Here is a 23,225-nt window from a genome sequence, read left to right on the forward strand (position 1 = left end):
TTTTTATTTGTTCCTTTACCCAGGGATGGTGCAATTGTGCATTGTTCAATCTCCACGAGTTTGTAGGGTTTCTGTGATTTGTGTTAATGTTGAATTCTAATGTTAATGCATGGTGGTCTGATAAGATGCAGGGGGTTATTCCAATTTTTTTGTATCTGTGGAGATTTGCTATGTTTCCTATTATGTGGTCAATTTTAGAGAAGGTTCCATGTGGTGCCGAGAAGAAGGTATATCCCTTTGTATTTGGGTGGAGTGTTCTATAGATGTCTGCTAAACCCAGTTGGGTCATAACTTCTATTAATTCTTTTGTTTCTTTGTTAAGTTTCTGTCTGGAGGTCCTGTCTAGCGGTGAGAGCGGGGTGTTGAAGTCTCCTACTAGTAGTGTGTGAGATTTTATGTGCATTTTGAGCTTTAGTAATGTTTCTTTCACGAATGTAGGTGCCTTTGTATTTGGGGCGTAGATGTTTAAAATCGAGACTTCGTCTTGATGTATTTTTCCTTTGATGAATATGAAGTGCCCTTCTTCATCTCTTTTGATTGATTTTAATTTGAAGTCTAATTTGTTAGATATTAGGATTGCTACGCCTGCTTGTTTCTTGGGGCCGTTTGATTGGAAGATCTTTTCCCAGCCCTTTACTCTGAGATAACGTCTGTCTTTGGTGTTGAGATGTGTTTCTTGTATGCAGCAGAAGGAAGGGTTCTGTCTTCGTATCCATTCTGCTAGTCTGTGTCTTTTTTTAGGCAAGTTGAGGCCGTTGACATTGAGGGATATTAATGACCATTGATTGGTGATCCTTGTTTGCGCTTGATTTATTGTTAGTGAAGTTATTTTGTGTAGTTTCTCCTCCCTTTTTCTTTTGGTGTTTTGTAAAGTATGATTATATATTGCCTGTGTGTTTGTGAATGTAGTTATCTTCCTTGGCTCTAGGTTTTCCTTCTAGCATTTTCTGTAGAGCTGGATTCATGGATACGTATTGTTTAAATCTGGCTTTGTCATGGAATATTTTGTTTTCTCCATCTATGGTAATTGAGAGCTTTGCTGGATATAGTAGTCTGGGCTGGCATCCTTGTTCCCTTAGCATTTGTAGGACATCTGACCAGGATCTTCTGGCTTTCATCGTTTCCATTGAGAAGTCAGGTGTAATTCGGATAGGTCTGCCTTTGTATGTTACTTGGCCTTTTTCTTTAGCTGCTCTTAATATTTTCTCTTTACTCTGTAGGTTTGATGTTTTGATTATTATATGGCGAGGTGACTTCTTTTTCTGGTCAAGCCTATTTGGTGTTTTGTAAGATTCTTGTACTTTCATAGGCATATCTTTCTTTAGGTTAGGGAAGTTTTCTTCTATGATTTTGTTGAATATGTTTTCTGTACCTTTAAGTTGAAGTTCTTCACCTCCTTCTATACCTATTATTCTCAGGTTTGGCTTCTTCACGGTGTCCCATATTTCCTGGATATTTTGTGTTAAGGATTTGTTGGTTTTGAGATTTTCTTTGGTTGACGACTCTATATCCTCTAATGAGTCTTCAACACCTGAGATTCTCTCTTCTATCTCTTGTATTCTATTGGTGATACTTGCATCTGTAGTTCCAGACCGTTTACCGAGCTTTTCTATTTCCAGCATCCCTTCATTCTGTGTTTTCTTTATCGTTTCTATTTCAGCTTTCAATCCTTCAACTGTTTGAGCTGTTTCCTTAATTTTCTTGGTTGTTTTTTCTTGGTGCTCTTTAGATTCTTTGAGAGATTTGTTTATTTCTTGAATTTTTTCCCCCATTTCATGGATTTTTTTGTTTGTTTTTTCTTCTATTTCTTTAAGGGATTTCCTCGTTTCTTCTTTGAGGGTCTCCATCATCTTCATGAAATAATTTTTAAGGTCTGTCTCCTCTTCTTCATCTATGTAGTGCTTTTCAGGTCTTGCTGGTGTTGGATCCCTGGATTCTGGTGGGGTCATGTTGGTGTTTCTATTGCTGGGTGATCTCTTATTCTGTCTTCTTACCATCTCTTCTTCCAGTGGGTGCTGGCGGGGTCTTTCCGTCTCCACTGGTCTCCTTCCTTACTGCAGCTGAAGCTGGGGATGCTGAAGCTGGACTCCCTGGGGTTGGGGTCTTGGAGGGGCTGATCTCTTTCCTGAGGCAGGGACACTCTTAAAGAACATCGGTGTTGCTGGCTGGTAGCTCCATGGGAAACTTGCCACATAACTCTCTTCTCTTTTATTCATAAAAAACTCCTCCTTGTCCTTTCTTACATTGTAGTTAGCAAGAAGCAGAACTCCAGAAGCCAAAGAGCAGGTTAGTACATTTAGGGTCTTTCCATGGGGAACTTTCCTGGAACCCTGACTTAGCTTTTGTTCCTGTATGTCGTGTGGTAGAGCCTGCATGCCAGGCTTCAAAGCCTTCTAACACGGCATCTGTTCTTGTAAGGTCTGAGATATGGTATAAACAGGCCAGTGAAGTAAAGAGGGACGTGCCACGCTACAGAAAGGGTGAACACTGAACGCCCTGTATTGTATCACGCACGCACATCACAATGGGTTGCTCTTACGTGTTTGCACATGTGAAGCAGCCACAGCTCTGTATTACTAGAGTGAAAAGTAGCCAGGGCCCGTGGAAAAGAGCCTGCAGGAGATGGTTGTCAAACAGGTGTGCTATTTATCTTTGCCAGAGGAAGAAAAGTTTGCGTGTTCTGTAGCAACGAGAATATGCGTCAAAAGACTGAACTGCACTCTCAGAAGTGGGATACTTAAGCATGGTAAAACTTGTATGTGTTCTTTAAAGTAAGGAGAAAAAGAAAAGGTTTGGCCTCCAATGGTAGAGCCTGCCTGTGCACTGGAATTCTGTTTCCCTTCCTCCTCAGCCCGCCTTTGGCTGGCTTCCTAAGCATGGGCATCCTGCTCTGTAAAATGATGATGGAGACTTCTAGAGAGATCCATAGCCCTGTGCATGATGAGTCATTATCCCCAAATTCATAATAATCAGGTGGGCGTTGCTATAAGTGATTTTCACCACGTTCTCCTTGCTTTGCTGTCTGGCTCTCTGTGTACTGAGCCCAAATGGAGCCTTGCTAGACAGACCCGTTACACGCTTTCAGACTGCTTCAGGCTGCCAGGGCCTTACAGGTCTGCCACTCCCACCCTCCCTGCTGCTCTGTCCCGAGAGGCGGTCAGGACAGACCTCTTGGTTATGTTCATAGCCATGTGCTCTCTGCTCCCAGCACACAGTGTACCGTGCTGAGGAGACGCGGCATCGGAGCATTGCTTTTCTTTATTTCCCCTGTGGTGTGCCTGAGTGTGACTGCCTGGCTCTGTGCAAGTTCATGGCCCTCTGTGTAGTACCGCCCCGTCTCCCTTTACTCTGTCTCCCGCCCTGTCTCTTCCTTCAGCTTGTGCCAAGTCTTTCCTGACCCTCTCCTGCCCTTGCTTCCTCATTCCTCCTCATTTTAACTCCCTGAGCTCTCCACAGGTCTTTATTGCTTTGATTAGCCATACCTATGTTGGAATTTTAAAAAAAGACTTAGTTTTATTTTTGTGTTTGGGTGTTTTGCCTGCATGTATGCCTGGTCCCCACAGATGCCGAAGTGGGTGAGGGTTCTCTCTGAACTGGACTTATGGGCGAGTGTGAGCCACTAGGTGGGCGTTGGGAACCCCACCCAGGTCCTCTACAAGAGCAGCAAGTGCTCTTAAACACTGAGACATCTCTCCAGCCCATGCTTTTGTGTGTATTTTGTGTAGCCCTTTATGTAACTGTTCAGACAACTCAAGTTTACCCATTATTTTCGGGAATCTCATTTTCAAGGTCAGCAACTCAACAATAAAGAAGCTCCAGGAAGGCCAAGTTGCAGTGTGAAAGTTTCAGGCTGCCAGGCAGTGATGGCGCACGCCTTTAATCCTAGTACTCGGGAGGCAGAGGCAGTTGGATCTCTGTGAGTTTGAGGCCAGCTTGGTCTCCAAACTATAGAGAAACCCTGTCTTGAAAAATTAAAAAAAAAAAAAAAGAAAGAAAGAAAGGAAGGAAGGAAGGAAGGAAGGAAGGAAGGAAGGAAGTTAGTTTCAGGCTAATGTGTTTCATACAAAAGTACAAGTTCTGTATATGCTCAACCCAGGAACTCATTGCTTCCTTATTACTTGCTTTTCCATTGCAGTTTGTAACAACAATCTACAACCCCTCCTCCACACACGTGCACACAATCCACAAGAGTCATTGGATGGATTCTTCCCTCAATAAAAGCATGTGAATGACCTGTTGTTGATACATGTTAAGGGAGGCCTAGATTTTTGAGTTCTGACTCTTACTAATTATGTGATTTTTAGAAATCAATGTGGAAAATTGTGACTAATATCCGTCTGAGATGCTGGAGTGGAGTGACAGAGTCAGTAATATTTCCATGAACTGACTTTTACCTGTACTGAGAGAATACTAACTAGTGTTTATCTGAAGCCTACTTAGTTCTGAGATACACTATGTATAAAGAGAATCCACAGAGCAAGCAGAGACAGATGTAATATACACAAAATGCTACAGAAAGGGACTAAGAGTTTTGGGCTGAGGCAGCTCACTTTTAATTCCAGTCTCAGAGGCAGAGACGGGATACCCGGAGCAGCTTGGCTAATGAGACCAGTGATATCAGTAAGTTCTTGGTTTGATTGAGACCCCTTGCTTCAGCGGGTAAGTCTGGGGTGATGGCAGGCTATCAAGGATGACTTCCTGCATTAGCCTAATATCCACATGCACTTTCAAACACATGGACATGCACATTCACCCACATTTGACTCACACTCATACACATGCATGCATACACACACATGCATACACACGCATGCATGCAACACAAACATGAAAAATAGGAAAAATCTTATTGTTCTAATGGAAATTTTAGTTTACCTGGTTTGGTGACTCATGTCAAAGATTACTTGAGTACATAATAAACGATGGGATTTATTTTCTTTTACTAATTAACGCTGAAGTCTTGGATTATACTCAGTGAAGTAGCTGACTTTTGACTTGCTGCTGTTTTCTTTCTTAATTTATTCTTTGAGAATTTTAACCACATATACAGTTATGATCATATCTCCCTCCAGTTCCCTCAAGTTCCCAACATGTCCCTCTCCCCAACTATATGACCCCCTCTTATATTTTTTTTCAAAAAACCCACTAAGTAAAATTAATGTCACTCATAAATGCATGGGGTAGGCCATCCACCGGAGCTTTGTCAACCTCTGAGTGGCCACACTCCCAAAGAATGACTCTCCCTTCCCCAACGTCTATAAACTGCCATTGCTCCTCCATTCAGAATGAGGCTTTCTGAGTTTCTCCCCCATCCAAATAGGAATTTCAGCTGGCGTGCTTTCGTGCAAGTGACTGCAGCTACCACGAGTTCATGAGTGCCATCACATGTCATGTCCGGGGACTGCATTTCACAGCACTTATTCCCACCAGTTCCTTACCCGCTTTCTCTTTCCTCTTCTGAGGTGGAGATGGTATTTCATAAAGATGTCCCATTTTGGATGAATACTCACAGCTCTTATTGTCACCACTCTGGCCAGTTACACATCCCTGCAATGACTGCTGCCCAGTGCAAAAACAAGCTTTTCTCACGGAGGCTGAGAGCAGTCTAGGTCTATGGGTATAAGCATAAATATTTAGTATGCAATTTGACAGCATGGCCATTAAAAAAAAAACACAGAAGGTTCTGCCCTAGGATGTATGACCTTCTTCCCACGCCCCAGCCTTGAACTTCATTCAGACAAGGAATATAATACCATCCCAGGCATTAAATTCCCTCCTGTTGAGCAGACCTCAGAACTAGTCAGAAAGCAGATGGTTACTCCATGACAGTCATGCCCCTTCTGGCCAGTTTGTATTGTAGCCTGCAAGGTCCATTGCTGGGTAAGACCATTGATGTCTTTTATATCCCAGCAGCTTAATGAGAGCTAACTGGTAGTGAGGGAGGTTTTTTTGTTGGGTACTAGTTGCTTTCTTACATCCTTTGACCAGCATGTGTGGTGTCTTCATCAGTAGTTGGGTCTTACTTTGTGGTTATGGTGGGTAACCAAGAGAAAGGGTGTAGCTGTGTTGTTTTGGAGACCTCTGGGGAGGTGTCTTATGCCTGGTGCTGCAGTTTTTGTTTAATAGCCATGTTTCCTAGGAGCTTCCTCCATAGGCTTCCTAAGCTCCCATAAAGCTTTTTCATGACTCTTAGCTTTGGTTAATTCATCTCCTCCACCCCCTTTTATGATTACACCTCCGACTCCCACTGTGTCACACTCTTGTATGTCACGTGTTCTACTGTTTGCTCTAATTACATTTCATTTGGGTTATAAGTTTCCATACACCCCTCCTCTAGGTTACTCCAAAGGACTCAGTGGTTTTTGTTGAAGAATAAAAAGTATTAGTTTATCACACCATTGACTCTGAAATTATTCAACTTGTTAATGTATGGGAAGTGGCTGAATGTTTCTCATCTTCAGACCCTTTCCTTTGTCTCATTTCCTTCCCTATCACTCCTGTTCCTGTTGCAGTGTCTTCTGGCTCGATCAGACCGTTAATGCCAACAAGGAACCCAGTGATCCCTTCTGAAGATGGAGTGAGAGGGGGACATGCACACTCCCCACTGCACCTGCATTCTTCAGGGCAGAGATAGCTAGACGAGAGATGATGATGATAGATAGACAGACAGACAGACAGACAGATGATAGATAATAGACGATAGATGATGATGATGATGATAGATAGATAAATAGATGATAGATGATAGTTAATAGATACATAATAGATGATACATAATAAATAATAGATAGATCATAGATAGATGGATTATAGTTAACAAGCAAAATGATTTATGCAAGTTGTTCCCTTTGTGCACCCCCCCCCCCAGTTCTTTCTCTTTCTCTGAGCCTTGTGTCTTGTGGTTGTTGGGAGTGAAAGTCCATAGGACTTTCTGTGTGAGCACCTGACTGTGCCTGTTGTATACACTCAGGCATTGTAGACGATACACGAAGTGAGCGAACATGTGTGCTATTTCTAGTTTCTGAAACTTGCACACTCAGGTGCTGGGCAGGAGATGTCTGCAGAAGTAGGCTTTACATTAGAGGAACTTGTGAGAGATGCTGTCTTCCTTTTTCCCCATTGCAGTAACAGAGTTGTCCCCATGTGCTCGGTGAGGATCAAGCTAGAGGGATTAATTTCCCTGTTCCCGATACTTCCCCAAGGAAGGAGAATCAGTGAGCTTTAGATGGATGAACCTTGAGAGAAGATGAGCTCATTCCAGCTGCACAGGGAAGGGGGAGGGGGCTCGTTGCAGAAGACAGTGTATGTAGTGCAGGGTCCAGTGCCGTATGAGGAGGTGGCTGCAATTGGGGAGCTGGCTGACAGGGTCATCTAAGTTTTCCATCCTAACTTAGAACCAATTTTTGAAACTTACAAAAATTTGAGATAAAAATATAATGATGGGGAAAGTCCTGTATATATGTCAATAAAGCACTGTTAGCCAATAGGGAAGCAAGATAGGTGGGACTAGGAGTTGAGGAGGATTCTGGAAAAGAGAGACACAGACAGTCATCATGTTGCTGCCATAGAAGTAAGAGGTCCGGACCCTTTCTCCAGTAAGAGAAATACTTAGATTAACAATTATGGAGTAAATACTTAAGTCAGAGATAGCCAGTAAGAAACCAAGCAAACGGCCAACAGGTTAATAATAAATATAGCTTCCTGTGTGTTTATTTGGGACTGATGTGGCTCTGGAACCAGGCTGGCGGGAAGGCTTTTCTTTACAATATAATGATTTTCCACCTTCCCTTTCCTCCCTTTAGCCCCTCTCCTGCCTCCTGCCCTCTCTTTGTTCTTCTGGTTCCTGTCTTGAGCCAATTCTTGGCAGTACAAGCTTTAGAATTCCAGGCAAGAGCAGTAATTAGGGTGCTGGTGCTGTGTAATGCCGAGCTGAGAACAGGACTGGGGGGGTACTCCCAGTCGGCTCCTTTATTAATTTTTTGTTTAATTGTGTAATTCCGTGTTTGTCCACTTTTACTGTCATTAGCACATAGAGCTGAGGGCTGCTTTGAGAGCAGTGCTTGGTGCCTTTGTCACGTATGAAGATGTCATTGGTAAAATAGGAGATGTGTCATTCCTTGAATAAAGTATGCCAGTTTCTGCATTTGATGTCCTTGCACATTGGGGCCAGCCAGACTCCACAGTTCTGGGTCACATGCTTCATGGTATCTTTTTGCCTCCACAGAAATAGAGAAGTTTCAAAAAGGAGAAGGCAAGGATGAAGAGAAGTATATTGACGTGGTGATAAATAAGAACATGAAGCTGGGACAGAAAGTGTTAATTCCTGTGAAACAGTTTCCCAAGGTAAGACGTGAGCTGTGGGCTGCTGTTAGCCTGAGCCGCAGGGAGCAGACACTAGAGTTAGAGGCTCCTTGGGCTTCACACACTTCTGAAGCTAATTAAAACTTTTTAGTGAACTTAGTGGTCTGATTTTTTTTTTCTTTGACATCTGTATAAATTGTCACTAGCCATGTTGTTCATACCATTGTTCGTTCTTTGTATTGCAGAATGATAACCCTTGCCTGCTGTACTGGAGCTAGTTTAGACAGTTTTAGTTTGATGTTGTACTACACATTGCAGGAGTGTTTGCTTATAACTCGTTTATCTGGCCAAATGCCAAGTATTGAAATAGAGCTTTGTCCAGTCTTCAAAGAGTCCCAGTCCACCCACCCTCCCTGAAGTGGTTGCACAATGTGAGGTGTCCATAGGTGAAACATTTGGGTTGTGACTGCCCCTGCCACATCTGCAATATGGCGCACTATTGGGGTTTCGTTGTTACCATTCATTCTGTTGTTATGACTAGCACTCTGTGTGTTTGTGTCTGCTGTTATGAAAGACACATGTTTGACCCGTTTATCTCTTGGCTGCAAGCGTTCTGATGACTGACTGGTAGGAGCTGTTTACAGGCCCTAGGTACAAGTCTTTTATTATCATTTTAGCTTTTTACATTAAGGGTAGTGTTGCATTTCAAATGAGTTTTGTAGATGATTGTGTAACTTAGAGGTTTGCTGTGGGTTTCCCATGTCCTTCAGCAATCCCTTTGTTGAAAACTTAACCCTAGACTTGACTGTCAATCATATTTGGAGGTGGGACCTTTGGGAGGTGAAGGGTTAGACAGTTCATGAAGGTGGGGCCACTTTGATGGCATTAGTAGCTTATAAAAACAGGTAGAGAGAGACAACCTAGTAGGTAATGTGTTTGTTGCTCAGGCATGGACCTATGCAAAGAGTGGCCCTAGCAACGTACTTTGTAACCAAGAGTGGGTGCAGGAAGCCAGCCACTCTAGCCCAAATAATGCGTTGTGATTTCCCTCAGGAAGCCTGCCTCAAAAACTAAGGGGAAAGTAACTGAGGAAGACAACAGACATTACGCTCTGCCCAGGCACCCATGGACACCAGACTCACACATATACTAAAGCAAAAGCAAAAGAAAAAGGAGGAAGAAAGGCCCAAACTGCTCTGCTTACTCTTTGTATGTGATGTTTGCATCCATGCTGTTCAATAGCAGAAGGCCCTCAAATGGTTAAATTGGCCACTCTCCAGTGGAAAACCCCACAATCAAGAATATGAGGGGAGCATGAATTGTCTTGAAGGATTAAAAAAGTGGGGTGGGGGGTCTGGAGTGGGAGACAGTAAGATGGGTGGGTAGGGAAGGAGTGTGTGTGAAGGACCTATAACTAATTAACACACACATCCACAATCACAAATCCTGGTACTCTGCTCTTGGATGTCTCAGCCTACAGAACTGTTAGCCAATAAACTTCCATTCATTGAAAGTTAACTCTGCTCAGGAATTTTGTCATAGCAACGGAAGATGGAACAAGGCAAGAAGAAGCTTGCTTTTCCCCTAGGAGAGTGTTTGCCTTCCCCATCAGGACCTGTGCTCTCTGTCTGGATCGATGTAGCAGCTTGGATGGAAATGGGATGGCTGTGGAAGTGAGTTGTATTTCTGAGTGCTTTGTGCTGTTCCACTGACATATTTATGGATCCTTATGCCAGGGCACAGTCTTGTTTACTGAAGCTTTTTATGGAGAGACGTGAATTTAAATTGCTTCAGCTTCTTTTTCTGGATTACTTATGTGTTCTGGATCTTCTACAATTGCCTATGAATTTATGATTCACTCGTGGGTTTCTACACAATGACCTCTGTGTTCTGGCTGCATTTGTGTGGTGTCTGCTGATGGCTCTGGAGGCTGTCTCCACTTCCCAGCTTTTACTCTTCCCTGTCTGAGTGTGATATGGTGTCTGTTTATATAGACAGCTCAGATTCTGCTCAACAACATTGCTTCTTCATAGTACAGTGTCTGATACTCACGATTTTTCACTATCAGAAACTGGATGTTTCCAATGATTGATCTTCTGAGATTCAGATACAGCGTTTGTTGTCCTATTTATCTGCTTTTTTTAAAAATTGTTAGTTTATTATGTTGTTTGATAGGATTTCTGGTTTTTCAGTCATAGTATCTACATATGAAACTTTACTTCTTCCTTTACAACTTTCAGGCCTCTTATAATACTGACCACAGGAGGTGGGGGTAGAAGCCCTCCGTTTTCCCCCAAAGAAGAAAATGTATGATTCTATTTGATCTCTCATCATTACTTTATTGGTGAAAAATGAATATGATATTTTAAGTTTCATGTAGTTGCCTCTGCCGTCCACTGTCTGTTAAGCAAGCCTGCCCCTAATGTTTGTGTACAATCAGGAAGGAGTCAGAAGCTCCTGTTGAACTCTCCTTGGCTGCATCTGTACCTGATTTTGTCACAAGTGTTGTGCTCCATATTTATAACTCGGTAAAGTTATTTAATAAGCAGATTGAGACAGTCTTAAAAGAAAAATGTTAGTCTTTTCAAGTGCAAAGTAATTTATATGGTTGTTTAGACTTCTGATTGGTCAAAATGTGGAGTCTAATGCAGTGAGTGATTCTCAGCCTTCCTAATGCTGCGACCCTTTAATACCATTCCTCATATTGTGGTGAACCCCAACCACAAAAGTATTCTTCTTGCTACTTCATAACTGTAATTTTGTTACTGTTATGAATCATAATGTAAATATCTGTGTTTTCCCATGGTCTTAGGTGACCCCTAAGAAAGGGATGTTTACCCCAAAGGGGAGGCTACCTACAGGTTGAGAACTGCTGGTCTAATGGCTGTGATTCCATAGGTACAAATTAGTTCCTGAGTTAGAAAATAAGGATGCTATCTTTTTTTGAGAAGCAGTTGGTAAGAGATGCCTGCTGTGGCCAGTAATCTGTGTTCTGCTAACTGAACTTTCAGTCTTAGTCCTGAAGGCGGTTGGCAATCCTGAAAATATCAGGATTTTGTGTGATCACAGCTTGCTAGCAAAAGTCAGTTTTTTACTATAATGCGGACGTGTTTGTAGTTAACACACTCTTTCCTAGTGTTTTAGAAGTGCCAATGTGCCAGGTGGCAGCGACGGCACACACCTTTAATTACAGCACTTGGGAGGCAGAGACAGGCAGATCTCTGAATTCCATGACAGCTGGGGCTATACAGAGAAACCCTGTCTTGAAAAACAAAAGTGCCAATTTATTGATGTGTTGATTTTGGTTTGTCTTGAAAACAAATTATCTGTGATAGTTAATGCTGAAAATACAAACTGATGCAATTTTCTGGGTAATGCAGATGTAGGTAGGAATTTTGGTGGCCCCATCCCTGAGCACTTGTGTGCATGGTTTAAATCCTGGCCTGCATCAGCTCCCAGCTTCTCCTAGGTCTCTCTTTCCAGGTAGGAGCCAGGAGCTGCTTCCTTCCCTTTCATCCTTTCTGAGGACTTTGATCAACCATTGACTGCAAATTTGCCTGAATGATTTCTTGCGTCTGTTGAAATGAATATTACGTATTGCTTACCTTGTTTATAGACTGAATATTTAAGTTTTGATTGCTCTGAATTAATCCTTTGTTGAAGGCTACCTGATAAATATGTTCATTTGCATACTGCTGGATTCAGAATCATTTATATTCTTTAATGATAATGTCCTACAAATTGCACTTAATATTTTTGTGATATTTTGTTACTGGTTTTATGTTGCTGCTATAAAATGAGTGAGAAGTGTGTTTGTTTTTTGCTGTGTCTTTCTAAAATTTGGATAGAGTTCACTCATGTAGGTGCCTGGTCCTGGTGTTTGGTGATGAATTCAGTAACTGTTGTGACACTAGTTATATTTTCGAATTCAGTCTTTCTGGAAAAACCATTTTATGGGGCCTGTCCATTTCATCGTATTTCTGGTGACTTTTCTCTCAATTGTCTAGAGTTCAGTGCATGTCCTCTGATGTTCTCAGTAATTGTGTGTGTGTGTGTGTGTGTGTGTGTGTGTGTGTATACGTATGATGGGGGCTCTTGATGACTATGTGAGTGCATCAATGTGTGTGTGGAATTCAGATAACTACCTTGGGTGTGGGTGCTGGCCTTTGGTCTTGTTTGAGACAGCCTGGTCCCTGCTGCTTACTCCATGAGCTGCTGGAGATTCTGTCTCTGCTTCTCATCTCTGAGGATTGCAGATGGATGCTGCTGCCCCCAGCTTTCCTTGGCTTCTGGGGATCACACTCAGGTCTCCATCCCCACAGGTGTTACCTTCCTTTATGCTGTTGAGAGCAGTTCAAGCAGATGCCCCGAATTCTTGGTCATGTAGTTCTGAAGTCTTGGTTATCTCAGTATATTGGGCTAGCACTCTCCTATCTTGATGAAGAGTTGTCTGTCATGTTGATTAATTGTTGATTGTATTCTGGTCTTTATAAATGTTCATTCTTGCAAGGCTCAGTTCTGTTATACTGCTCTGAAGGCCACTGATGCCTTGTTGATAGCTAATTATAGATTATATTCAGACTGTAAACTATTAATAAGAGTTGAACTCTTTCTTTAGCTTGACTTTGCATCTAATGCCAGAGTATATGGTTATAGGCAGACAGAGATCTTGAAAGATCTTCTGTTCTAACTCTTTATGGGCTTGTTTTCTGTCACTTTCCAGGGCTTACAATAGTTGCCTTTGATATTTTTCTTCAGACTTGGACAGTTTATGGTTGACACATATGGGTATCAGATTGTGACCAGTGTTATTCACAGACTTAGGCAGATGCATTTTTATATAGCCAGAAAGTGTGGACAGATACATTATTAAGTAGCTATGGCACATGCAATAGCAACCCCTTTTAATAATATTTGGGTACATGATAACTACCCTGAAATTGATACTTTGTTTTATATGAGCTCTAGTGTAGAGTAATACATGAATATAGTATCTCAAAATTTCAGATACTCCTTCTCAGTATCAGCTTTGATGAGATAGGAAGACATGTAATTTCTGCAAACAACAGATTCGAGCTCAGTGCAGTTGTTTACAGTGTCTGGGTAGGTTGGATGTCTCCCATCAGCATCAACTAGCCACCACCTTCAAACAGCTTTGTATGAATCAGTGTATGAGCTGTAGAAGCCCTGGGCTAGTGTCAGTTAACTGTAGTTGGAGGACAGTGAAGGACTGTCCCTTGGGAGTTAGCTGCAGGGACAGTATACAGTTCCTTGTAGAGTTGCTGCTGGCTGTAGGGTTTGAGCTTCTGCAGCAAGAGAGAACTGTTGTGTGTGGAATTCTAGTTAATAGAGAGCCTTAAACTTACTGAATTCTTTCCCCCTGTCTACTGATCTTATGTCTGACATTTGAGGATCTCTTCTGAGCTCAGCTTTATGGGAAAACTATAGTGACTCAGTTACTGGTCTCATACTCAGTTGAGTGGGAAACACAGGTGAGTAGTTAATGCTCAGAAGACACCTGGCTGTAGGACAGGAGGATCCTTCTGACACATCGAAAGAATGCTGCTTTGAGGGGGTCATCTCTTGCAGAGGTCACAATAAGACATAGTGACGTTTGCTAGTGTAGGCTGTGTATGTCAGATGCACTAAGGAAATTACAAACCGTTGCATTTGGTCAGGAAGATCATTTCCACAAGTTATGTAGATTTGAGCATAAGACATGACACAGTTGGTTAAGGAAGAGGGTGTGGGATGTACTTAACTAGTAGGACTGCATACCCTTCTAGTCTAGAGAGACTTTTGAGCTGTCTTAGCGGATGTGGGGTCCTGTTTCAGGAAGCATGGCACATGCAGTCTCGTGTTGAGGGGGATGCTGTGGACCATGTTAAAAGATGGAGTTGTAATGTTGAGCAACTGAGTAATGTCTTCACGTCTGGATCTGCCCACACTGTTGCCTTCCTTGTGCTTGGCAGATGCCAGGTGAGATGTTCTTCTGGAGGCGGAGATCACCGAATGCTCAGTTTATATAGATTATTATTATTACCCTATGCAGATGCTTGTATGCACCTATGGGAAAGTTTAGCTCATAGATTAGGCACAGTCAGAGATTAACAACAATAATAAAATTGAGTGATTATAATAATTTACTGTTGTAGAGTCACTTAAAACTTATGAATGACTTGTTTCTAGCTTTTTTTAAATTAATGATTTTGGTTTGAACCAACTATGGCTTAATGGAACCTTCAGCATGACCCCCCCCCGAAAGAGATGGGAAATTCTTACTTTTAATTTTAGTAATTTGATGACTGTTTTTAACTATCTCTTGGTATTCTTATATGTTCACTGTACTGTTTGTGCTTTAATAAATTCTAATTAAAAATCTGTGGCATTGAGTGTTGTGAATGCAAGATGGTTGCTATTTTCACAGGAGCTCTTGGGTGAGGGTCATGAGGTCAGAGAACCATGAAACATATCTGCTCTGTGTTATAGGTAAGGCTCCTCTCTAAATGTTGACAGGCTTCTTTCCTTTCTCCTTGGAGCATATTGCAGGCAGTTTCAGATCCAACTATCCAGTAGCTTACCCCCTGGAAGTTGTTGGTTTAGTTTCTATACATGGTGAATATATGATGTGTAAATATATTAAAGGTTGCAATTTTCAGAGACAGCATCCTTCCCTGAGGATTTATGTGAAATTATTATTTTAGGTGTGAAACTGACAGTTTACCTGTAGAAATCAGATGTTAACATGTGTGGGTAATTATCTCTGTTACTTTAATTGGGAGTACATTTTGGGGACCAGGCAGTTTTCATGAATGTAAGTTTTTGGATCTGACGATGAACCCCAGGCCTGAGTGCGCCTTCTGTGAATCTTCACCCCAGTCATAAAGTGTGATTCCTGAAAACTCAGGGGAACGCAGTGTTATGATCACTTGCAATAATTGGCCATCACTTTAAGCATGGTCATGTCTTTGCTGTAACATGTAATGTCCTCCCTTCTAACATTACATCACCTCGCTATACAGTTCACCACATAAGCTAATTCCTCCTGGTTAACCAGAACTTGTTACCAGCAAATCCCCATCCTTACCTTTTCCCTACCCAGCTCTCTGTACACACTGCTTTTTGAGTCCACGCAGATCATGGGATTTGTGTCTCTGTAGCTGGCTTATTTTATTTGGAACAAATCTCTTTTTTTTCCATATTTTATTTAACTTTTTACACATGTCATTTTCAGTTCCCTCTCCATCCCCTCCTCCCCCACCCCCCAATCCTTCCAAACCCTCACCTCCACTCCATCCCCCCCTCCACTCCCCAGGGAGGGCAAGGGCCTCCATGAGGGATTTCCAGAGTCTGTCACATCATCCCGGGAATGGCCCAGGTTCTTCCCCATGTGTCCAGGCTGAGAGAGCATCCTTCCACCACGTGGCATGGGCTCCCAGAGTCCCTCTGTATGCCAGCAATAAATATTGCTTCACACTCCAAGGTCCCACAGATTGCCAAGGCCTCCTCTCTGTCACCCAGGTTCGGTGAGAGGGATGTCTGGATCAGTCCCATGCTGGCCCCCAATCATCAGTCTGGGATCCATGTGATGCCACTTGTTTAGGTCAGCTGCCCCTGTGGGCCTCGCCAGCCCGATCCTGATTCCCTTGGTCATCACTCCTCTTTGCAAGTGGGTTCCAGGAGTTCAATTAGGTTCACAGCTGTGGGTGTCTGCCACCATCTCCATCAGTCAGTCACTGGATGAGAGTTCTAGGATGGCATATAAGGCAGTCATCATTCTCACCATTATGGGAAGCAATTTAAGGTAGCCTTAATGCCAGTTGGTGTCATTCCTGTAGATCTGTGAAGATCTCACTAGTGCCAGATCTCTCGTCCAACTTATAATGGCTCCCTCTTTTATGGTATCTCCCATCCTTTTCTCCTCTATTCTTACCCTGGCTCAACCTTCCTGCTCCCCCGTGTCCTCCTCTCCCCTCCTCTTCTCTCCCTCTCTTTCTCCCATCTCCTTCTGCTCTCCCTTTCTCCCCCTCCTCAATCTAATTAGGAGATCGCATCCCATAACCCTTCTCCGGGTTATCATGCATATCTCTCCTAGGGTCCTCCCTGCGCCCCAGACTCTCTGGCGGTGGGATTGTGGGCTGGCAATGCCCTCATCCATGTCTAAAATCCATATATGAGTGAGTACATACCATGTTTGTTATGGGTTACCTCACTCAGGATGGTCCTTCTAGTGCCATCCATTTGCCTGCAAATTTCAAGATTCCATTTTTTTTTTTCTGCTGAGTAGTACTCCATTGTGTAAATGTACCACATTTTCTCTATCCACTCTTCAGTTGAGGGGCATCTAGGTTGCTTCCAGGTACTGGCTATTACAAATAATGCTTCTATGAACATAGTGGAGCAGATGACCTTATTGTATGAGGGTACATCTTTTGGGTATATGCCTAAGAGTGGAATTGCTGGATGTTGCGGTAGACTGATTTCCATTTTTCTGCGGAATCTCCATGCTGATCTCCAATGGTTGCACAAGTTGGCATTCCCACCAGCAGTGGAGGAGTGTTCCCCTTTCTCCACATCCTCTCCAGCATAAGCTGTCACTGGTGTTTTTGATTTTAGACATTCTGACAGGAGTGAGATGGTATCTCAGAGTTGTTTTGATTTGCATTTCCCTAATGGCTAAAGATGTTGAGCACTTTCTCAAGTGTCTCTTGGCCATTTTGGAGTCCTCTATTAAGAATTCTCAATTTAGTTCTGTACCCCATTTTTTAATTGGATCCTTTGGTGTTTTGGAGACTCGCTTCTTGAGTCCTTTGTAAATTTTGGAATTCAGCCCTCTGTCAGATGTGGGGTTTGTGAATATCTTTTCCCATTTTCTGGACTGTCGTTTTGTCTTATAACAAATCTCTTTATGTTCCTCCATGTTGTCACAGTGATGTGAATTTATTTAAACCCTTCACCTTGTTCCATTCTGTGTATATTTCACTTTTTAGATCCTTCATTTACTGATGGCCATTTCGGTCATTTCTAGCACTTGGTAGTGAGGTTGGGACTGTAGGCTTCTCCTGAAGATTCTGAGCCCATCAGAATGTATCTGTATTAGAGTTTGCCGTGCTGTGATGAAATGCCCAGTGCACAACAGGGCTGTAGGGAATGAGGATTGCGGCCACCGCTGAAAGGTTTCCGTCTGCTGTGCTGGGCTGCAGTGGACGAGCAGAGCAGAGCGGAGCGGAGTGGCTCCCACTGTGGGGCCAACACGTAGAGACACGAGTGGGGATGGAGTGACGTCACAGGAGGCAGCATGTCTCCATCACATGCTTCCTCACATGCTTCTTTTTTTTTCCACTGTAATTTCTACCATAACAAAATTCTGAACATTCACCAAAGCAAACAACTACTTCATACCTGCACAGCCCAAGGTGCATGAAATATATATGCCGGGAGCTTGACTGCAGAGTGGAAGGAAGAGTTAGTGTTAGGAGGAGCTAGCGTGACTTTGTCTTGTGTTCAGTTCCTGTGTCCATCAGTTTTGAGCATGTCAGCTGTTCTCTAAATGTCCTGACAAACACCTGTTGGCTCTTCGGTTGGGATGCACTGTGACAGGATGCATGGCTATAACTGGACCCCATAGGTACCCATGACTGTTTTGGTTCTTTCCCTATTGTTTTGCTTTTGTTCATTTCAGTAAACAAGTCCTGAAATCTATTTAAGTGTCTGTGCCCCAAAGCAGGGCACCATTTTTGCCTACTCACTACCTCTTCATCAGCCCCCTCCCACCCACCCCTCCACCCTTCATCTTTCTGTTTCCTCGCCACTCTTTGGGGATGCTGTCATTCCTCACCCACACTGTTGTCAGAGCCTCTTATCCATATCAGTCTCTAGCCTTTGATTTTAAATCCTTAATTAATCCCCTGCATTCGTTCCCAGAGCGGTATGAACTCTGATTTTCTGGATTAACATTTTCTAGCTATCTTGCATACAGCTTCCACTGGCAAATTCAGCTCATCTGATGAAACAGTGATGAGAAAAAGTCTGTGAAGTGCGTGCCACCTGCACATCACTGCTCATATCATCTGGAGAAGTCACTTGTAATCTCCATTGATTTTTTTTTCTTTGTAAAGATTTGGTAACGTCTGAGTACACTGCGTTCTCTTCCGTTTACAAATCCCATGTTAACAGCAACACTCAACGGAGCAGTGCTGTACTTCACCACCAGTCATAGTTATACTTGCTAGGAAAATTAAGACATTTAAATAATAGCATTTATTGGCAGCTTAAATATGTTACAGTAATCTAGTAGCAAAGAAAATTGACACAAACTGTTTGATTTGAGAGGCAAATAAGCCTTAATTTCATAAGTATTTACCGAGAAGCCATTATGCAGGAAAGAGAGAAGACCGAAGTGGGTTCAACAAAGTCTAAGAGAACTTAATAATGTTAATGGTGGAAAGCATTCATTCCACTAAATAATATAGGCTGAAGGGTGAATTAATGGAAGAGAGGTAGTGGGACAATTTGAAGGAGTGATGGGAGGTTATTTGGAGGGTTCCAGGTGCAGTGGGAATATGATAAAACAGTTTCCTCAGCTGAAATCATCTCTTCATCCAATTTGTTCTGAGTCCCACATTCATTGTTACCGTTGACTTTTCAACCAATGACAGTGTAGCAGTGGCATTTTAAGATGTAAATGTGCAGTTTTATGAACCTTCATTTATGGAAGGTGTAGATAGGGTCCTGGGCTCATCTGGAATGATGGTGCACAGGAGGGGTTGATGGTGGCTGTCCCTGTGGGATACACAGATGGGCCTACTAACACCTGCTTCTTACTCCGCTCTTTGATTAATTTTCAATGGGTACTTTATACTGTGCTCAAAGATTAAAAATTACCTGAGTCCTCTTGTTTTTTAACTTAATTCAGCCTCACCTCTTGAGAATATGTTAAAATTGTCTGATACTATACCTCAGGTATTTTATATTGTTCTGGGATATATATTCATGGATTTTAAATATACATGGAAATTTTATTAGACCCTTGGGTGGAAGACACTCTTGATCTGTTGACACTGATATTCCATAAATTGGGTTCCTGCCATTTGTTCTTGTGGTGTATCCTGTGCTTGCGTCTAGTTAAGATCCAGTAGTCACTGATAGAACTTGAATGTCAATTTGTATGCATGAAACATTGCTTGCCTCCTGTAAGCAAGGTTTCATTCTAGGGTGTCAATGGGCACAAAGATGCGTGAGACAGGGCCTTTTACCTCTCTCTCTCTCTCTCTCTCTCTCTCTCTCTCTCTCTCTCTCTCTCTCTCTCTCTCTCTCTGTCTCTCTCTGTCTGTCTGTCTGTTTCTCTGTCTCTGTCTCTCTCTGTCTCTGTCTCTCTCTCCCTCTCCTAATTTACTCATTGAAGTCATCCAGGCTAGGTGAAAGCTGATTCCCATTTATGCTGTAGTGTTTCTCAAGAGTTAACTTATATATGGCTTGGTAAAGGTTTCAGATGTGTAATAGAACATAGTGGTCATATTGTATGTAAGTGTTGTGTCAGATGGGTTTGCTCCGTCTAAAATGTTGTGTTGGTGCTACAGAGATGGTTCAGTGGATAGGGATGTTTGATACTCTTCCTGAGACCTGAGCTCTGGTCCCAGCAGCCATGTCCAGTGGCTCCTAACCACCTCTTGCAAACCTCTAGTAGAACAAAGGGCACCAGAGCGAGCAAGTGTGAGTACAGTGAATGCCGTGAGGAAGTGGCACCAGAAGCTGCCAAGCGGCAGTGCAGGGAGCTCACCAGTTGGCCCCTCTTAGTGGTCCTTGGTGAACTGACAATGTTTATGACATTGCATGTGCTCAACTGTGAGGCGCCTGGTGACCTAAGCTCCTTCCTCTTGCTAACTTTAGACTTTGTACAGTGATGTATAATGATGTTGCAGCATATCAGAGGGGTTGTTGAAGAAGAGGCAGGGCTCGGGTCACTGAGAGCAAATGCAGAGATGATGCAGATATATAGATACAAGGACAAGTGTCTGTTGGGGACCAGGAAAATATTGCTGAGGATGTACACTCAGGGGACAGGGTGAGAAGGATGGTCTGCCCACAGGAAGGTGGCTGTTACTGTGTCCTCCTACCTAGCACAGGCCCAGGCCTGCCATACTGTGTGCATTTAAGTCTTTTGAAGTTTTTTGGTTTTTTTGGTGGTGTGAGTACTCTGTCTGCATATATACCTACATGCCAGAAGAGTGCATCGGATCCTGTTATAGATGGTTGTGAGCCACCATGTGGTTGCTGGGAATTGAACCCAGGACCTCTGGAAAGCAACCAGTGAGCTTAACCCCTGAGCCATCTCTACAGCTCTTTATTTAAGTTTTTTTTATATGACATTTTATTGAGAAAGAGAAACAGAGCGCGACACACACACACACACACACACACACAGGGGGTGGAGAGTATGCATGTACAATTGTGAAGTTCAGATGAAAACTTTTGGAGCTCTGTAGCTCTGTTCATTCCATCCTTTAGTGCAGATCTAGAAGATTGAGCACAGGTGGAAAAAGATGTGGCTTTCTCAACATAAACGACAACAAGCAGATAGTAACGTTTCCTCCTCTTCCATGGTCTTGCATCCATTCTTGGTCAGGTGTGTTCAGGCTTGAGTTTTCTGATAGGATTTTGATATGTGCTCGTGTTGGCAACTTGTGGTTATATTTGGTAAGTTGTAGGTGGTAATGCTTTACTTGTATAATACCTTAGCTATCAGTCTGCACTGTGGTTCGTTTTGCTTTGGACAGAAGATAGTTGTCTGCTGCCACAAGCAAGATGCAGAGTTATTCTCTCAGAGTGTGCATTCACAATGGAGCCACTCAAGGCAAGGCGCGGCCTGGAAGCCTTTGTTCGATACACCCTGGAGCAGCTCGGAGTGACTGGGAGGGTCAGCAGGTCAGCAGGTCAGCACTGCAGCACATTTATGGTTTTTAGATTTTTGTTTGTTTTGTGCTGTCAGTGGTCAGATCCAAGACCACATTTTACATGTTAGGTAAGCACTGTCCCTCTGAGCATCGGCCACCAACAAGATCTTGTTGTTTTGAAATTCTGTTTTTATTTCTTGTTCAAAGAGTGCTCTTTGTGTTCTAGAGCTTTACTGATAGAGACGTGGCCTTCCCAACATAACCAACAAAAGATAAGTAGGAGCTCAGGTTCCTGGTCCTAAAACCATTACTTTATTGCCCCCCCCCCATTCACTTTAGGGAGAATTTGTTTCTGGCAGTGCATGGAGGGTTAGGAAAGGGACTAGGGGTGGAGATCTCAGAGTTCCGTAAACTTTGTTCTCCAGCACCAAGAGTCTAAGGTAAAGTCTTCAAATAGCTTGGTTTGTGTAGCAGGAGTGAGTGGCTTCAGCTCGTCAAGAGGCCTCTAGAGAAGAGGGTGGGGCCGGGAAATAGTGGAGGCGTACAGGAAGGCCTAGGCTGCACATGGTGCTGAATTTATATGGCATTCATTACTTCAGTGTATGTGCCATTGTTAAAATGTTAAATTCATATTAATGTGGGCAGAGCAAACACAATGAGCACGTGATTTCTGGACTCTCGGGCAGAGGAGATGGGCAAAGGTCTTTGCTGGATGAGTCTGTCCTCTGCTTTCCCCTGCACTTCCCTTCTCTGTCGCAGAGTCACTCACTCTGTTCTCTCCCTTCTCTCCTGTGCCCTACTGATTCCTGTCTGAAAAACTCCATAGCGTCTGAGGCTTTGCCTGTGCCTTCCCACCGAGGCAAAGGGCTCATAAACAGCATAGCTCACATGTAACTGTCCTGGAGGCCATCCTCCTCTGCCCCCTGTCCCTGTCTCTTAGTAGGCATCATCATCTGTGTACATGTCTCACTTGTCATTGAGCAGACCTCGCTTGTCCTTGGCAACAGGGGCCTGGATGGCTTTTGTTTCTCAGTTGGCCCTAGATAGGTTTTTGCCCTTCTTCCTGGAGGGGAATGACGGTACTGGGTATACTGTGTTCCACTCGTCCCCAGGTCATTCATCAGAGAATTGTGTAGTAAGTATCCTCACCCATTCTTCCCCATGGGCTCTGGGAACAGTATTATCCTTTAAGAAAATGTCAATCTTTATAACGCAGTGACTGGATTATACCCTCATGGATCACAGGTGTCTTAGTGGTCATGGCTCTGTGTGTGCCAGGGATGCTATGAAGTTAGAGTTTCCTAGGAGAGATAATTAGCAGCTAGTACAGCTATGTTTTCCATTGTCAGTGAGGAAGTAACTTTCTCTCCAGCCCTCTCTGGCCAAGCTGTGTGGGCTGTGTTGAGGCATGGTGGCTACAGCTTTGATGACTCTGAGGGAGAATGCTAAACATTAGGACATAAACATTCACAGAGAATGATAAGCTTTAGGACATAGGTTCTAAGAAGAGTGGGTCCGGTGTGTTCTAATCAGAGACCTGCTGTGGCCAACTTTCGCTGCTGACAGAAGGAAGTAGAAGTTGTAGAATAAGGCCTCTAGCGGTTTTGTATGAGAGGACATAGCTGGCAGAAGACTGGTTAATGCATGGTTGGAGAAAAGTGGACAGACTTAAGCTTTCTGGCATTTAATTAGTTCCTTAAACAGTATGCTCTCTGCACAGGCATTGGCAATAAGGCAAGAAGGCGGCCTGGCCAGAACCCCCAAGGAAAGCCGGTCTGGAGGCTTGAGCCACAGGGCTGCAGGGAGGTGGTGCCTCTTTCTGGGGTTGAGGCTCTGAAGAGGAATTCTTTAGAAAATCTGAGAGCAGAATAGTTAGTCAGTTCTCAGAAGCTGTACACGTTCTTGAGACTTGGTTGTGATTGCCCCCAGGGAACAGTTTCAGGTCATGTGCGTAGAAGGGCAGCTGGACTTGTTAGTGAAGATCATGATTATTGCAGCTCTCATCTCTCTGTAGGGAAATACTTACTGGTG

The 23,225-nt window shown here is 43.2% G+C and overlaps 1 protein-coding gene across 5 annotated transcripts in view; it reads left to right on the plus strand.

The window, feature by feature from the left end:
• Khdrbs3 (KH RNA binding domain containing, signal transduction associated 3) overlaps positions 1 to 23,225 on the plus strand; it is a 167,438-nt gene that overhangs the window by 56,468 nt on the left and 87,745 nt on the right. For all 5 annotated transcript variants that reach the window (XR_005870498.1, XM_040730334.1, XM_040730337.1 and 2 more), the window contains exon 2: positions 8,225 to 8,343. Coding sequence is in view for 4 of the 5 variants with exons in the window: in XM_040730334.1 (XP_040586268.1) it covers positions 8,225 to 8,343 (119 nt within the window). In the remaining variant the exon portion in view is untranslated. The remainder of the gene's footprint in view (positions 1 to 8,224; positions 8,344 to 23,225) is intronic.

The sequence above is a fragment of the Mesocricetus auratus genome, unplaced genomic scaffold (genome assembly GCF_017639785.1).
Source record: "Mesocricetus auratus isolate SY011 unplaced genomic scaffold, BCM_Maur_2.0 Super-Scaffold_100023, whole genome shotgun sequence".
Classification (NCBI taxonomy): domain Eukaryota; kingdom Metazoa; phylum Chordata; class Mammalia; order Rodentia; family Cricetidae; genus Mesocricetus; species Mesocricetus auratus.